The sequence below is a fragment of the Phasianus colchicus genome, chromosome 6 (genome assembly GCF_987193195.1).
Source record: "Phasianus colchicus chromosome 6, bPhaCol1.hap1.1, whole genome shotgun sequence".
NCBI classification, from domain to species: Eukaryota; Metazoa; Chordata; class Aves; order Galliformes; family Phasianidae; genus Phasianus; species Phasianus colchicus.
This window is the reverse complement of record NC_143441.1, coordinates 12,382,749-12,400,849: the sequence shown is the minus strand read 5'-3', so window position 1 is coordinate 12,400,849 and position 18,101 is coordinate 12,382,749. Positions and strand designations below refer to the sequence as shown.

Here is an 18,101-nt window from a genome sequence, read left to right as displayed (position 1 = left end):
TTTATATCTCCCTAGTGAAAGGAAATTTTCTGTAAGTCTGTAGCATTTTGATGCAAATCATCACAGTTTTACTCAATCCAGCAGAGACGGAAAATATTTATAATGGATGCCAGCTAAGCTGATTTAGCTTTAAATGGCAACTTTATGTAGATGTGAGATGGAAGCAATTTTTTTTCCATCTTCAGAAAAGACTAGACTTATCTCACAGAGTGACCATTGTGAAAGGTGAGGTAGATAACACTTAGTTGTAGGATGAATTGTGGAGTCATGATTCTACTTCTATAGGTGGTGGAGGTGCTCTGTCCTTGTGGCCCTGGCTTTATGTCAGTTGATAAGACAAAGGTAATGCAGGAGTATTCCTGAGACCATGGTGTAAAATGCAAGGAAAAGAAAACTGACCTCTTGTTCTGTACCTTATGTGTTCATCACACATTGTATACCAATAAGAAAAAGCTACTTAATTTTTTTTGCTTTTTAATTGAGTTTTCTTCAGCAGGAAGTTGAAGCTGCTTGAAAGTTACATGGATGAACTGAAATAAACATTCTATCAGCTAATACTCTATGCAAACACAAAATGATTATCTGTTGATATGCATATGCCAACATGGTAGGTCCTAATTTCTTATCAAATCTTTTATTTTTGTGTGTTTTCTTTTGCTCTGGCAGGGTGAGCAAGGAGAACTGGGGGAAATGGGTTACCCAGGAGACCCTGGTCTTCCAGGCCCACAGGTAGCTAAAAGTACTTTGGATTTGATTTATGTTAGCAGTGGAGAAATTAGTTGTCAGTCTTGATCTTTTTTGCTTTTGGAATGCTTTGTTTACTTCAACTAATGAATATAATGAGGAAAGTTCCTTGGCAAATATCCTCTGTGACCCTGAGGAACTAAATATACGAAGCTTCTCTTTACGTTTATGCATGTGCAGCTTGTAGTGAAATCAAGAGGAAAGTGAAAAATTTAGTCAATGTATTTCTAGTTTACAGAATATTTTCAAGCAGGCATCTTCAAAACGAATTCATTAGAAGTTGCTAGTATAAGTATAACCTGTTGAATTTTGAATGTATTTTATTTCCAGGTTATTATGACATTGTGAAAATTATATGCTAATTGACCAAACCAAAGAGAAATGTTTTGTGATTTAAAAATGTGCTTGATGGAGTTACTTTGAAGAGAATTATGGTGGTAAAGGGTTACAGTAGCTTTCAGTTTTAACATGTTCCAACCACTCACTATGTAGACATCTGGAGAAAGTATGCCTAGTAGTGTGTTGCTTAATGTCTCTTTGGTATCATAGACAACATAACTGCTCTCTGAATGTGGCCTTCAGGTGATGACCATCTTAGGTGCTTCACAGAGGTTAACTCCTATAGTCAAAGAGAGAGAAGTTTCACTTGTGCATTAAGGCTTGCAGAACAATCTAATCTTCACTGAAAATCTGTCAATACTGAACTGACTTTTCTTTCTTTTGTGTGTCAGGGCCCAAGAGGACCACAAGGGATCAGAGGACCTCCAGGACCACAAGGCATGCCAGGCTCTCAGGTTAGCTTTAAATAATATCCTTGCTTCACAGCTGAGGGCTTTTTATTTCTCAGAGGTGGTATTATTTTTATAGTGACTTTCTTAAAGACTTACAGAAAGAAGAAACTGAAAAATTTTGAGTATAGTTGTTAAAGAAACTGATGGTTGAATGAGGCTGCAAATTTTGATTATGCTGAAATCTCAGCCTTGAAAATACGTTTAGATGGGTGGATAAGAAGTGAACTACAGTATTATCAGTCTTCTGCATGGTTGCAATGAAAAGGCTTAGTTCTATATTCATCTCTCAGTTCAGTAGAATCAGGAGTAGCACTATGGCTTGCAGCACCTATAGGTGCTATATACAGTGGAGCAGTTGAAGACAAGGTTAAGTAATCAGCTTGTCATTGGTAGTAGAGAAGTGAAGTTATCGGAGTGTAGTTATAGCTGCTTTTTTTTATTGTTGGCCTTAGTATTCTGGTGGGGAAAAAATACAAATCATTCTACACCCGCAGTAAGATCTTGCTGCTGTTTGCAATTAGAGAATTCAGAGGGATGTTTTATTTTCTATGGGTAATTGTTTTGAGAAAAGCATTTAAAAGCAGAACAAAACAACTTATACGCTAACAATTTCTTGTCACTTGCCAGCGGAAGCCCAGGCAGTCTTCAAGCAGCAGCAAGCTGCCTGGCCAGCTCCGCACTGTTGTTTTTTTCTTCACATGATGTCATACAATACATCCCTTCAGCCAGTTTATATCGGCTGTTCTGCTTCTGTCCCCTCCCAGGTCTTTATGTCCCCTCAGCTCCCCTCACTGGAAGGGGACAGTACAAGAAGCTGAGAAGCTACAGTGTCCTTGATTCATATAGCGCTGCTCTGCAACAACTAGAGCATCAGTGCGTTATCAACATTGTTTTTCTCTTAAAGCCAAACAGCAGCATCATACCAGATGCCATGAAGGAAAAAAATAAACTCCATCTAAGCTGAAACCAGAGCATTTCTAATGCTAAGTTATAACTATTGAGCCCTGACCACTAATCTCCCTCACTTGTGCATGATGCTGTTGGCTTCAGGATTCTCATTCTGGAATTACACTGCTATAACTCCAGATTGGAATATCCGACTGTATCAGCCTTGGGTATCTGCTTTAGTCATGTAAAGATGCTCATGATTAAGCACTGATCATGTGTATATATATTCACTTTGCTTGTGCATTTTTTGTCATACTTAAATATCTATGTACACAGAAAATAATGTTTATTACATACTAAATAACACTTTAATAATTTTACTGCAGTCACACCAACAGCAGGAAATAACTTGAATGAAAGTGTGATACATAGCCTACTGTGGTCCTTGAAGAGCTTTGGTGAAGTCTGTTTATGTGCTAACATCTATACTGATTCTACAATAACTTCAAGTGGCAGTGAATCCTTACGTAGTGAGTCCTTGAGTTCTTTACCATTCACTTCTTTACTGATATTTCTGATTACAGGCTAGTCTGGGTCCTCCAGGCCCACCTGGCTCAAATGGAAAGCTTGGTGCAAGAGGAGCAAAGGTAAAATTTTTGAAGTACATGATCACAGCTATCATTCAGCATCATTCAAGAATCTGACTGAAGACCCATGAATTAATATTGTGGTGTTCTTGTGGAACATGTGAAGGTTGATAAATTTTATGTGAATTTTTGATTGCATGGTAATGCAAGTGATGGTTGCAAGGTCACACACAGGTGTCACAATTATGGTAAGAAGTTATTAGTCACCAATGCTGCTCTTCTGATTGTTGTCATCATGGCCTTCAATGGGACCTGGCTTTTCGTGAAGTGCAGTAGGAATATGACAGTGGTTTTAAGTGTTCTGATTCCTATGCATTGGAAATAAGTTTTGGTTAATGAGGTGTTGTTATTCATTTCAACTTTTCTGTTCAAAAGATTCCACTATAAATTTTTGCTTTTTTTCAGGAATCAGTCAGAATATGTGAAGTACTCCATCATACATTTCATGTGCTCAGTCTTTGCTGTTTATGTTGGGATTCTTGATAGAAAAAAAGTTTCGTTAATTAAGTGAGAACCAAAGAAAAGAAAACTTGCGAAAGTACTAAGAACGTGGGCTAGACAGCTTGCCTGAGAAATATCCTCTGCTATCAACAGATGCTTCGTGCTGGTAGAACTCCTAGTTATGTCCTGCTTGTGTTAATACAGCTTCTCCCAAAAAACACCTTTGCCACTGGCAGTTCTATGTAAAAATGAGAGTTTTTTCTTGAAAGAAGGCCTATGGGTTTAGCTACATGAATACTCAGTGTTCACTGTTGTTCCCAGTACTTTCCAGTTCCACTCCAAGGAGTGTTCTCTCAAACACAATCAGTAATACAATGCTTTTCATGTGATCAAGTACTCTGTAAAAAAGTATAAGTAATTTTCAGTATAGCAGACAAATCTGTATTTCCAAAATAAGTGTTCTCCTGAATGAGCTAAACTAATAGTTGTTATTTCAATTATGACAGGGTGAACCTGGTGACCCCGGAGAGAAAGGCCTTGTGGGACCACCTGGACCAAGGGGCATACCAGTGAGTCTTTCTGCACTAGTTCAGGGCCTCTGTAGTTAAACACTCATTCAACTGAATCAGTACAGTTAATTCCCCTTTTCTATTTTTAACTATTTGGTACAAATAAAATGATTTCAGATTTGTTTCTCAGTTTTTGTGGAAACCAGGTTCCTTGTGGGCTAGAGATAATCTTTTCATTCATATTCTCTGTATCTGCTAAGAGAGACTGTACTGGAAGTAAATCACCAGTAAAGAGGTGCTGTGGCCTTAATTGCTGTTTCTGCAGCTTTTTCTACCATTTGCTACTGTTTTTAGACTGTGTCATGATAGATTGCCCTGCTTCATCAGTATCAAAAGCCTGGATAGAATGGTATAATGGGAGGTCTCTTTTCCCAAATGGAACTAGAAATAAATCTCATCTTCTATTAAAAGCTAACTGATGATATACTCAACCTGTGCAGGGCATGGATGGCAGAGACGTCTATGGTCCTGAAGGAAACAAAGGAGCAAAGGTGAGAATGTTTCTCAGCCTCCATTACACAAGCTCAATTTTAATGGGACAGTCAATATTGATTTAAGAGAAATGTAAGATGTGGCCACAGCGTGTTCCTCATGTTCAGCTTGTAAGAGATTCTGCAATAAAACAAATATGGCTGTGATCTCTAGTTCTCCTTCATGAGAGCTTAAGAATGCAGTTTGATGTAAGCGTAGTTAGTTGTCTCTGTTGATATTGAAAACTGGACTGAGAATTATGCTTCTATTTTGAGCAAATGGTGACACATGATAACACATGAGAAGGAATGGGAGGGAGCTACTCTTTTGAGAACCATGCTCTTCCTTTTCATTAGTGTATATGTGTGAGTTTTTGGATATGAGTTTGTAAGTTGTACTTTTTGCAGGACAAAGTGCACTCCAGTATGCCTGACTAGCCATTCCTGTTGGCAAGGCTTGATGAGCAGGCAGTGAAATGTCTACTTCTTTAAAAACATACAAGAATCTGACTAAAATAAAAAGTATACAGAAAAGAATGAGATCAAAATAATTATACCTCCATAGATGCATGACTTAAATGACATAGTAAGTAACCCATAGTAGGTTGATGATTGATCATTTGTCTAAACCTTCTGTCAAAATACTGATGACTAATTTTGGGCTTGGGAAACAGAATTTAAATAAAATGGAATTTGTGTCACAGTTTGAAGTTTTTTTTTTACATCATTGTTGCTGTTGATTTTAGATTAATATACAAAACATAGCAAAAAAAAAAAAAAGTGCTAGGTTTGGTAATGAGTGTTGGTGGGGGAAAAATCCCACATCATTTTATTTAGGATTAATATGTAAAATATAAAATTACAGTGATATTTCTCCTAGTCCTCATTGCTACTAAATCTGGAAAAGAAATGCAGACTCTGAAAGCAAGGCAAAGGTATATGAATTCTTTTTGTGAAAGCATTGTCAAATAGATTGGTAATGGCAAGTCAGACTGAAGTAACATCTATAAATTGCTGGTGCTGGATAAGTACTGCACATCAAAAGCAATTTACTTTCGGTCCTATAAGAATATTTCAGTTTCAGAATGAGATTCAATGTATTTTGTCTTTTATGTAAGTCTTGAAAAACTAAATAATAAAAACAGCCAGCACAGAAAAAGCCAACCAACTAAACAACAAACAAAAGACATGAACAAAAAAAAAGACTAAAGGAACGACTTCATAATTGCACTTGGAGTGATTTGCCTATTAAAATGGCAAGCCCAGGCCTATGGGCTCATTTTGGACTCACTGTTACTTGAGTGGCCTGACATGCCAAGAATAATTTTGAAATTTGTTTTAATTTAAAGATACCAAATACTAAGGAGATTAGAAACTTATAAATTCTTATGAAATCCTTTCTCTTTCTTTTGGCAGGGAGAATCTGGATTCATAGGGTATCCTGGTCCAGAGGTATAATTAAATGAGCACGTTTCCTTTGCTTATTTATTGTTTTACACTGTTCTTGTTTGGAAGGAGTTGTTGTCTGTCTTTGTCTGTATTCTTCTTTCTAAGTTCTGGATTTCATTAATTTTCAGGGAGAAGATGGAGACCCAGGTGTTTCAGGAGCTAAAGGACCCAAAGGAATTAGGGGTAGAAGGGTAAGAATGATAGATCTTTTAACTCCATGGAGAATTCAGTAAGCAAAACCCCAAAGATCTCTAGTGTTTCTTCACAGCAAACAAACAAACAATTCCTACTCCAATCTTTTATTGCAATAACCTCATAACTTGGGCAAGAGGTCTTGGAGAGAATCAATGCCAAAGTCTTTAGAATTGATTGTTGCTAGTAATTCTTTGGGTTGTAGTCTACTGTTATTCAAATGCAGGAACTGGCTCAAAATGTAGTTATAAAAGTTTTTTCTCTGCTGAAATTCTGCGTGTGTGCGCAATTATAAAGAATAAAACTTGTATTTGTGTTTTTAGGGTAATGCTGGCACACCAGGTTCCCTGGGAGATCCAGGGGACCAAGGACCATCAGGACCTATGGTAATGTATTTTTAAAAGATCTTTTTAGATATCTCTTGAATTTCTATCAGATTAATAGAATATTTAATAGTGTTTCTTAACATACACAGTTCTTAATCTGCCAGCCATGTGGAACTGCATCTTGCCTGTGGATGTGTTCACACAAGAGCACCTACTGTTGGAAATGAAACTGCAATGATACAATGCAGGGCAGATTTTCTTCCACAATATTTGATGTTGTCTCTCCAGTGGTTAAAATATCTAATCTAAAAAGATGAGAAAACTTAAAATGTAGAACAAGGTTGTTCTGCTGAGATCCGAAGCACATTTTCATTTAAAAAGAAAAGCCATATAAAATTAGATTTGCAATTACAGGCACCCACTTAAAGCTTAAGCTGACATATCCTGTTACTTCTTGTATACAACTAGATGAATTGCTGTATTTTCTAGAGCTTTTGATCTGTATTTTATACAAGAAAAGGTTATGTTCTTTATCAAAGCAGGTGAAAGGATAATGAATTTCAGTAGTAACTAGGACGAACATTGTAGACATTCATTTTTTCCTTTAAAACTTTTTTTAAATGTACATTTTTCATTTTAAAATGTAACTTTTCATAACACTATTTTTGTTTGATATGGCCTATTGGTTATGTGCAACTTAGAAACATAATTTTTGGTCATTGGTTCTAGCCAATGAATATATCTAGATCACTATATTTTACGCTGTTTGACTGCCATCTGTAATGTCTGTGTTATGGACAGACAGACGTCATGTGCTAATGAGCCATATAGTTGTTGGCCTTACCAATCTTTTGTCCAAGAAGTCTTCAGACATTACAAGTTCAAGTTCTCCTCTTCAGATGCAGGAAAAGGGAGTACAGAATGTATGGGTTTGGTGGGATTATTGTGGTAGCAGTGCATGAATCAAATAAGTGGGAAACTTTGGAGGAAGTGGAAGAGAGGGCATTGCAGAATGGATACAAGTAGTAGGTAGAGCCATCCAAAAAAGGTGATAGATAAATGTTTTCCCATCTTTCTTATCTTGTTGGTGGGGTTATCTCTTTGGTCAAGTTTGTACAGCTAGCTGAGGAAAAGATGAAGATAAATACGTGGAATATCTGTGGTTATGCTAGCAGCAGGAAAGCTAAGGGGGAGGGTGAGGGCAGTAGCTCAGAAAAGAGATGGAGGAATGGAAGGTTAATTTGAGAAGGAAGTAACAGATGAGTTGGGATTCTTATTTGGGGATGCAAGGAGGTATTTGATTTGGTAAACTATAATGTTGTGAAAGAGAGAGTCTAGAGCAAAGGTTATGATGAAAGGGGTTCAGATTTTTCTGGTTTACCTCACTATTGCACCTTCTGACTTAAGTGCATATATTCAGTAACCTTGCTATATATTTGAATTTCCCATATGACAAAACCTCTCAAGCTGCCTTTAAGGGGGGAAAAAAAGCACTGTTTACTCTGTATTTTATTCCTACTATGAAGATTGAACAATTCAAGATTTCAAAAAAGGTTTTTTGGAATCCTCACATTTGCCCTTGGCTCTCAGAGAGAAGGCTGCTGAGTAGCCAAAGATAGCTAAACTGGCTGAGCAATCATGATGTTTGCATGGTCTGCAGAATCTCTCCAGGTTGAGCTGTTGGGATTTTGCCCTTCAAGAGCGAGCAAGCATGTTGCACATCAGAGGTTGAAAAGGATACAAATTGCAGATAACTGCACGCAACAGTTTTTCAACAGAGGCTGCTATTTAGAAAGGAGAGCCAATTCAGTTGGATACTCGTCCTCAAGGGTGGTAGGTAGTGAGAATTTATAAGAACAAACAGAGAAACATACTGAGAAACAGGATGGACTAGTAGTCTGCAAGTCTTTCAAGATCACAAAAATCCATACTGAGCAGTGTTATCTTCTCATATCTTAAATTTGCAAGCGGTTATCAGGGTAACACTGTATGCCTACATTTTCTTTGGACTACAGAGTTATAGATGAAAATACATTATCAGAGTCTAATGCTCTGGATCTGTATTTAATTTGTTTCAGGGTGCCAAGGGACCAAGAGGCACTGTTTTAATGGAAGTAAGTAACTAGCTTACCTCTAGCTGTGTGCTACTTGGGGCTGTTTTAGCCATCATCTGGTTATAATCACTTAACACAGTAAGACATTTAATTGTTAAAAAATAGTATCCTTTTCAAATACTTATTCACTGTATTCTGACAGTGGGTCGTTCTGTTTGGCAAGTAATCAAGGAATGAGGTATGATATTACATCATGTACAATCTACAAACATTAATATTCCTTTACTTGTTACCTCATTCACATCAATTTAAACATCAGATACTATTCAGGGTTATGTCTCACCTCCTTGCAAAGGAAGGCATTTCCTCAACAGTTGCTATTTTCATTGTGAATATTAATGCAGGATTTCTTCAGAATCCTAACTGGTTTAAGATTAACATTCTTAAATAAAGGCTTCATCTAGTTCTTGCATAGACCATATCTGCAGGAATCATACTGTAGATATGTTCTATATTCTGTAGAAGGGGTCTAGTCCTCCTTTGTAGAGTTCCCTCTTGCTATGTGAGTTGCTTCTGAAATTCCCATTCTCCTCTGGAAGTGGCATTGCACAGTGACATCCTAGGTAAGATTATTACAAAATAAATAAATAAATAAATAAAATAAAAAATAAAAAGAAAAAGTAAAGAATGGTGAAATAGTTGATTTGTATTCCAGGGCATGGCAAGTACCAATAGAGCTTGTCTGAAATAACTTAGCTTCTGCATAAGGGGCAGAACCACTGTCAAGTTGAAACAGATGAACTGGAATTTGTGAATGTTCAGTAGCTTAGACCTGACGTTCAACTCAAACCAATAGAAAGATTCGCAGTCTGGGGTGGTCTGTGATTTATTGTTAATTGCTTTTTAATTTTTCTCCTTCAGCCTTGTGAACTTGTGAATTTTACACGAAAAAACTGCCGTAAGTAGGGAGCATCTTCTTTTACCTCAGAATCCACATAGTCATCCCTCATAGAATCATAGAATGGCCTGGGTTGAAAAGAACCAGAATGATCATCCAGATTCAACCCCCCTGTCACAGGCAGGTTGGCCAACCACTAGACCAGACTGCCCAGAGCCACATCCAGCCTGGAATCCTTCACAGAATAATCCTCCATTGGAAACCCTGTTGGACTGATAGTTTACATCAAGGTTCAGGTTGATGTTGACTTGTAGACTGTAACTGTGAAATTTTTTCAGCAGGTGTGAAAAACAGGCTTAATCTTTCTACTCATATTTCCTATCCATTATTTACAAAAACTGTAGCACATTTCTCTTGTTCTCATTTAAAACTAATTTAATTATTTGGCATTGTGTCAATCCCCCTTTAAGGAATTCTCAAAGAATATTTATATATCACTTATTCTCTAGCATTGGGGTGTTTGTTTTTTCTCAGCTTTCTCTGCTCAGCAGAATCTAGAGTTATTTCTTTAAATCTCATCCAAATTTCACTGTTCTGATTATTCAATTGTGGAAAAGGATTGTTGTTTCTTGTGACCATTTCTGATGCTTGTATGAACTTTGAGTCAGGCTCCTTAATGAACATGAGTGAATATGTCTCTATTTTTATGAATATGAATCCAAAATAACCTGTCTCCTTTTCATTTCTTCATTCCAGCTTGTTCATCAGGTAAGCCCATCAGGCTTCTGCATGCCCATTCTTCATAGACTTGAAGAAAATAAACAGTGTTTAAATTGCTGAAATGTTCTCACACAGATGTTTTGTTTCAAAATACAGACACATGTCCAGTTTATCCGACGGAGGTGGTGTTTGCCCTTGATATGTCTGAAGGTGTTACTTCAGCTGCATTTGAACGAATGAGAAACATTGTTATGTCACTGCTGAAGACCATTAAGATCAGTGAAAGCAATTGCCCAACAGGCGCTCGTGTTTCCATCGTTTCTTTCAATACCAACACACGCTATCTCATTCGTTTCTCAGAATTCCAAAAACACAACTTGCTTCTACAGGCAGTCCAGAGAATACCACTGGAAAGATCTACTGGAAAACGTAATATTGGGGCAGCAATGAGATTTGTTGCAAGAAATGTCTTCAAACGGGTTCGTCAGGGCATCCTCACGAGAAAAGTTGCCATATTTTTTGCCAATGGTCCATCTCAGGAAGTTGTGGTCATCAGCACAGCTGTACTTGAGTTGAGTGCCTGGGATATCACTCCAGTGGTTATTGCCTTCACTGATTTGCCAAATGTCAGACGTGCCTTCTCGGTAAGTAGACTATGAAAAATTGAATCAGTTGTCCATTTGCTCAGTAGTTACTATTATTTGAGTAGAGAACGATCTCCTGATAGCAAGATAGGTGTATAGGGGATATCCAATCTCCTATTATAAATAGTGTTATGTTAAAAGTTGCTATTTTAACACTGATTCTCTTCACTATAATGGTCACCATTTGAGCTCTTATTGTACAGAAATTATTTCTGACTCGTGATTTTAGGCCAAATCATAGAATTTCAGTAGCATTGTGTTAATTTCACTTGGTTACCTGTGCTATTTCTCTAATCTAGATTCTAAAAAGAGCTGAAAGACAAAGTATAAAATAAACATGTACAGAGGTCTCAAGATCAACATCATTCAGAAATACTTGGGCTAGGTTTGGATGATCTATTATAGCTTTGAATGATATATTATGACTATCTTAAATTGACTAGTAAGCTGCTAACACCAATCGTTATTAGTTGCGCTAGTTTAATAATCTCTGTATAGTGTGGAGTTAGAAAAAAAAAATGATGATCTTGTAATGCACAAGGGCAGACAGAATGCTCCAGATGGCAACTGAAAAAATCTTCTCTATACTTGTTCAATATTACAATAGAAATTAAACCACGAATTTAGGGGCAACACCTAACTTAGGTAGATAAGTAGTAATGATATTAAGAACAAAGAGTAAACATGATCTATATTTTGCTTTAACGTTACTTCTCTGTTTGCTTTAAAACCTAGATTGATGATACTGGAAGATTTCAATTATTTGTTTGGGAAAGGCAACAGGATGAAAATTTGGAGAGCATCATACATTGTACACTTTGCTTTGGTGAGGTATTTTACTTATTTCGGCTGTTGTATTACTCTTTTTTTATTCTTTCAACACCAATCTTACATTTTTCAATAAAATAATTATTCTAGGCAAAATGGATAGTAAGAATTAGCTTTTGTGTTTTTGAACTCTATTTGATTCCTGTTTCAGCTGTGTGAAACAAATTTTTCTATTTGGCATTTGTTTTGTAACAAACTCTAATACCATGTTTCTGGGATATCATGCTCATTTATTATGAATTTTGTATTTTGAGGTAGAGAAAAATGATAAGTGTTTCAGAATGCTTAACAGTGGTCTGAGATGAAAGAAACCAACAGAACTTGCTTCAGTGTCCTTTGCTGTGTTTAGATTTTGATAGAAGAAAAATTCTAAGGGGAATTCTGTTCATAAGGTAAAACATAACATACCAATTTTTGGTCTCATACCCGACTAATTTCCCATAGAATCACAAAACCTTGTTCAGCAGGATTCATCCCTTGTTGCTTGTAAGAAAAAATAAGATTTCTTGTCAATAAATTTTGTTTTAGATCAAATTTTAGAAAAAAATAAACGAACAGGACTCTTTTTTTCCAAACCATTGGTTTTGTTTTGCTAAATAGTTTTCTGTTTATTGGCTCTTCGTCTCTAGATAAATGCAAGCCCAGTACTATCTGTGAAGTGCCTGTTTCTCCATCTCTTCTGATGGATATGGATATTACTTACATCATGGACAGCTCTCGCAGCATCAGCAGTGAAGATTTTCAGAAAGCCAAGGACTTTGTGAGCAACATGCTAGATCAGTTTGTCATTGCTGAACAGCCAAGTGAATCTTTTGGAGGCACCAGAGTGGCATTGGTACAGCATGCTCCCAGGGGCTTCCTACCTGGCAGAAACAAAACTCCTGTGGCCTTGGAATTTGATCTAGAAACGTACAACAATAAAGATTTGATGAAGAAACATATCCAAGAGTCTGTTCACCAACTGGAAGGGCCATCAGCCATTGCTTCTGCATTACAGTGGACAGTTGAAAATGTATTTTTTAAAGCTCCCAGACAAAGAAAACACAGGGTCATATTTACAATAGTTGGAAGCAAAACAAGCATACAAGACAGAGAGAAGCTAAAAGAGATTTCACTTGGAGTCAAGTGCCAAGGATTTACCATGTTCACTCTTGCACTTGGCAATGACCTGAGTGACAGTGAGCTGATAGAACTATCAAGCTCCCCAACAGATCAGCACTTATTGACATTCGGTAGGATTTCAACGTCTGAGATGGTATATGCTCAGAGATTTGCCCGGGCATTTCTAAATCTGCTACAACGTAAGTAGCATGCAATGCCATTCACTTAAGTTACAGAAAGAATGAGAAATGCTCTGTAGGAGAAGGCAGTCAGTATATGTACTACTACTCAGTTTCTAGTCATAATATAACTACTTGGTATTTCATTTATAGTTTGTAGCAGATGCTGGGCACTAATGGAATTGCCAGTAAATACAAAACAATATTATATTCTAATGTTGCTTTAGGCCAAAATCTTGAAGTTTTTTTTTCTCATAAATTTTCTCAAAGTTTGTATTCAATATATGGCTATGCTGACTTCACTTTTATGAAGGAAAGACTATTCTTAGGACACAAAAAAACAGTTGTTCTCCTGATTCAGGCCTACATTTCTTCTCTGGCCACTGGCATCTACATTTCTTTTCTGACCCTTGGCAGGTCCAGATTTACCGAGCTGTTAATGCTTATTTTGGCTTTTGGGCAGATAGAAGTTTAAACAACAGCAGATCTGGCCTTAACCTCTCTTTACTCTCTTTACTCACCTCTGTAGGTCAGAGAAAGAACTTCTGTAGTTTTTTAGACCCATTACTGTAGATTAACAGTCTTTAGGTGCTTTGAAATATATTCAAGAGAGTGTCAAGAACTTGTCACTGAGTTGAAATTCCCATCAGAAATGTTTAGGTAAAACAAACGTGCTATAGAGTGTATTACAGAGGAAGACAAAAGTCTAAAGCATTTTTTCAAGGTCTTGGTCTCCTGTAGATGACCTCTGTTGTTTTCATTTTTCTGGACATCTCTCTAGATAATAAAAGACACAAACTCAGTTAACAAGAAAATAAATCATCTTCTGCTTTTTGTTAAACGTATTGGGGTTTGGAGGAATTTAAAACTCACTCATGGTATCTTTGCTTTCTTTGCAGAAGAAATGAACAGTTATCCTTCTCCTGAACTTCAAGAAGAGTGTGAAAACTTAGATCGGAGTGACACACGAGATCAAGTGTCTGTGACTGAAAGGTTTGGAACTGCCTATTAAATCTTACACACATAAGCATATAAGGGATAAAACTATATATATACAGTTATCTTCAAACATAAGATTTTTCCCTTTAGATTAGTCACTATATATTCAATTAGCTTTGGCAGAAGCATGATCAGGATCAACAATTTTTTTTTCACAGTATTCAGAAGGAATGAAAAGGCCATTCTGGTACTTAAATACTTTTTTTCCCCCTCTCCTTTGAAGGATGTCCTTACCTGGAACTGATGAAGTTGGTTACAGTGGTGATTTAAAAGACATTGAAACAACTGAAAATAGAGCCCTGGAAAAAGTTAAATTGACTACCACAGGACCTGTATACGCAATGCCGGGAATGGGATATGATTTGGAGGAGAATGAGTACTTCACAGAGGAAGACACAACTGGAGAAAAGCCACAAGAGTATGGAGAAGCTCAGGGGAAAAAGGAAAGTCTAGCAACAACAGAAGAAACTGGACGTGACAGTAGTGATTATGGTATGATTTTAGAGTATGAAAATTTCTCTGAATTCAGTAGAAAAGCTCTAAATTGTGAAGGAATTAGTTGAATACTTGCTCATTGTGAATCATTTCCATTCATTGTATTTTCCAAAACTTTTTTTTTGCCATATACCTGAATACAGTCCAAATCTGTACAAGTTTGTAATTATAGGGTGAACTGCTGGTGTCATTTAGACTTTAGTTTTAATTTATAACTTTCTAAAATACCAATAATAATATTGATTGTTATCCTCTTTACTAAATCAGCTGATCATATTAAATCCTCAAGTTGTACTATAACTACTGAGTTATTCCTGCTTCTAACTTAGCTCAACATGGAACAAATAAATGTGTCTGTTACAATCTGTTCCTGGGAAGAACAGGATTCTCCAGCAGAGAGATCCCATCAAGACATGTATTATTCATGTTTTTTACTTTGCCTCCTACTTACACATTTCTTTCCAGATTTGCCTTTTGATATAGGTATCTTAATCTCATTGTGAGATCAGTTTTCTCACCAACATCCCTTTTAAAGAATTGAGTGTTTCTATTGTGTGGACTGCAATTGGAGATAACTTTTGACTGCAACCTATTCTAGGGAACCTGCTTTAGGTGGGTTGGACTGGATGATTTCCAGAGGTCCCTTCCAACCCCTGTGATCCTGTAATTCTGATTCTGTGATAATTTCTTTGTAAAAATGCAGTAGTGTCTGCATGACTTTGGGTGCTGTTGCTCATTGCTACATCTTCCGTCCCTCTTTCCAGTCAAAAAGGATTCAACAGTCCGGTAGCCCCTTTCCAGATGAGAGAGCCAACGCTGCAAAACTGTTTAAATATTGAACTTTAAGAGCAAATGTAAATCTGGAATCCTAGACATCCACAGTGCATAACTGATGTACTCTGCACAGACAGAATGGTCTAATGGCCTAATTACATGTATGTTTTTGAATCAGTGCTTTCCATTAACTGTGAAGATATGTTACTGTTTATTCTTTGCAAGTAAATGTTTCCTGTGAAGATGCAAACAGGCTGATTGCACTCATGTGAGCAGTGACACAAAGCATTTATTTACAGGAGAGGTGTAAACTGCAGTTCCCAGTTCTAGTTGCACTCACAATTTAGCAAGCCAACTATTTAACTTCTAAAAATATATAGCTCAATTTGAGAATTTGCCTACTGAGAGATGTGGCTTGTACTGATCTGTTGTTTTTACCCTCTCTGGCCATTCTGGCTTTTTGTTTGTGTGTAGATACTTGGTGAATCTTTGTAAGATATTGAACAGTGCCTAGCTTTCATAATTGCTAATTTCACAGAATCACAGAATTGCCAGGGTTGGAAGGGACCTCAAGGATCATGAATCTCCAACCCCCCTGCCACATGCAGGGCCACCACCATTCCACCTAATGCTAGACCAGACTGCCCAGGGCCCCATCCAATCTGGCTTTGAACACCTCCAGGGACGGGGCATCCACAACCTCCCTGGGCAGCCTGTTCCAGTACCTCACCACTCTCTCCGTAAAGAATTTCCCCCTGACATCCAACCTAAATCTCCCTTCCCTCAGCTTAAAACCATTTCCCCTTGTCCTGCTGTCACTCACCCTTTCAAAGAGTTGATTCCCCTCCTCTTTGTAGGCTCCCTTTATGTACTGAATTTGTACTGAATGTTACTTCCCTTGAAACTCTAATGCCAAGAAGGATGGATTTTTCATCATCTCTCTCTCTTATTTGCCTTTTCCAGATGCGTGTGACCTGGTTCAAGATAGTGGAGAATGTCAGAATTATGTTCTGAAGTGGTACTACGACAAAGAGCAGAAAACGTGTGGTCAGTTCTGGTATGGGGGCTGTGGAGGGAACAAAAACAGATTTGAAACACAAGAAGAATGTGGATTCTTGTGTATAAAGTCTTTCTAGTACAGAGACACTTAAACTACTTTGTCCTTTGTTACACTATCAAGATGATGGGCAGAAGAGATGGAAAATCTTACACAGCATCTCACCTCCCAGATCTCAGCTCAAAGAAATACTTGTTAGTGATGTTATTATCTATTATTCTTAATAGTGAAAAGAAAACTAAAAGTACTGCTCAGATGATCTAAGATTTTGAAAAATGAGAAAATTTTATTAGCTAACACTGTGTTATTTGCATTGAAATGATTTTCTTCCAAAGACACTGAAGTGCACATTTAAAAAATGTACTAAATAACATAAAATAACCACTCAAACATTTTCATGAAATGATGCTAGATATGAAATAGTAATGTCAAAATATTGATTCATTACTTGCATTTGTCTTATGTATAGAGGAAAAGATAGCATTCATCTCAAAGGTCATACACTTACTAGAACTTCACTTTTATGTGGAGGTTTTTCTACTATAGTCAATCCACTTACAAATATTTCAATATATGAATAAAATCATTCTCTTTCAAATATTTCTCTTCTGCCATTAGTTCTTGAAACAGATGGAAGCATATTCTCATAGTGTGCCTTCTTATATGTAAGTAAGTGTTCTTTCCCTTGTCACTAGAAGTTAGACAAATGCATTTATTTTGGATTTCCATCAACCATGGATTTTCATGGATGATCTTGAAGAGAAAAAAATAAATCCTGAGGACACATTCTTATTAAAGACAAAAATTGCAATGCTCCACAACAGGGTGGTGTTTAACTGAGCTTTCACACGCTGCTGGCTTACCTGAATAGTGCTGTTGCCTATTTTATGTCTGTAGAAGTCATGGTACATTTCACTCTTACCACCTTAGTCCATTCTTTGTAGAGATGGATGAACTCGCCTGGAATAATGTTCTGTATTTGTCTACAATAATGCCAATAAAAATATCTCTAATTTGTTTGGGTTACTGACAAAGGATTCCTCAACAAACTTCTAGGGAACACAGATGAACTTGGATTTCCAGAGCCTGTTGCCTTTTGCTGTCAGCTAGAGGGGGTATTTTGTGAACTCTTGACTTTGAAGAGAATGGGCTGCTCTAGAGCTCTGCTAGCCCAGGGCTGTGATAATGCTGAACAACTTACTGTTAACTCTCTGTCACTCTTAGCCCAGTTGAGAAAGAGTGCCCCTTGGTTAAAAAATCTGCAAAACATCTCATGGGTTACTCTATTGAACCAAACTGAATTGAGACAGGTAAACTGATGAAACCTATTGTCCTTCATCTTGCAAGTGTCAGAATGAGACTGCTCAAACTACTGCAAGGGAATAAAAGATATTGTACTCTTCGTTTCTGTTCTTCTTCTACATTTGTGGCTAGTACTTAAGGAGGACACCTTAGATATCTTTTGGGGCCTATTGCTGTCTTGATGAACGGATTGCACCATGGTTTGCTTTCTGCCAAAATTTGTATGATGTTTTAATTCTGAAGTGTTTACTACCTAAACATCAAAATTGCTATTTTCTGCAATATCTGTTTCTTTATGTATGCTGCCAGCTGGCAGTAGTTCCTCTCCTCTTTTAAAATGAATTACTCCCTCTCCTTAAGTCATAAGGTGTACATGAGGAAGTGAGTTTGCCTCTTTTGGAAAAAACAGGTTTTATTTTTTAGAAGAGACTCAAAGAAGTTCTACCTCTAAGACAGGACCACTTGGAAATCAGATCTCCGAATCTCTTTAGAACTTTGTTTTCATTTTGTTCAGGTAAGTAAATCTTTCTCTT

The 18,101-nt window shown here is 37.0% G+C and overlaps 1 protein-coding gene across 1 annotated transcript in view; it reads left to right on the top strand.

The window, feature by feature from the left end:
* COL6A6 (collagen type VI alpha 6 chain) overlaps window positions 1-17,668 on the top strand; it is a 45,952-nt gene extending 28,284 nt beyond the window's left edge. The window contains exons 22-38 of the mRNA XM_090142467.1: window positions 667-729; window positions 1,476-1,538; window positions 3,008-3,070; window positions 4,018-4,080; window positions 4,521-4,571; window positions 5,967-6,002; window positions 6,128-6,190; window positions 6,515-6,577; window positions 8,596-8,631; window positions 9,493-9,529; window positions 10,226-10,237; window positions 10,325-10,833; window positions 11,569-11,659; window positions 12,291-12,962; window positions 13,841-13,934; window positions 14,164-14,432; window positions 16,173-17,668. Of these exons, the coding sequence (XP_089998593.1) occupies window positions 667-729; window positions 1,476-1,538; window positions 3,008-3,070; window positions 4,018-4,080; window positions 4,521-4,571; window positions 5,967-6,002; window positions 6,128-6,190; window positions 6,515-6,577; window positions 8,596-8,631; window positions 9,493-9,529; window positions 10,226-10,237; window positions 10,325-10,833; window positions 11,569-11,659; window positions 12,291-12,962; window positions 13,841-13,934; window positions 14,164-14,432; window positions 16,173-16,345 (2,358 nt within the window). The 3' untranslated portion in view covers window positions 16,346-17,668. The remainder of the gene's footprint in view (window positions 1-666; window positions 730-1,475; window positions 1,539-3,007; window positions 3,071-4,017; window positions 4,081-4,520; window positions 4,572-5,966; window positions 6,003-6,127; window positions 6,191-6,514; window positions 6,578-8,595; window positions 8,632-9,492; window positions 9,530-10,225; window positions 10,238-10,324; window positions 10,834-11,568; window positions 11,660-12,290; window positions 12,963-13,840; window positions 13,935-14,163; window positions 14,433-16,172) is intronic.
* Window positions 17,669-18,101: the final 433 nt, after the last annotated feature.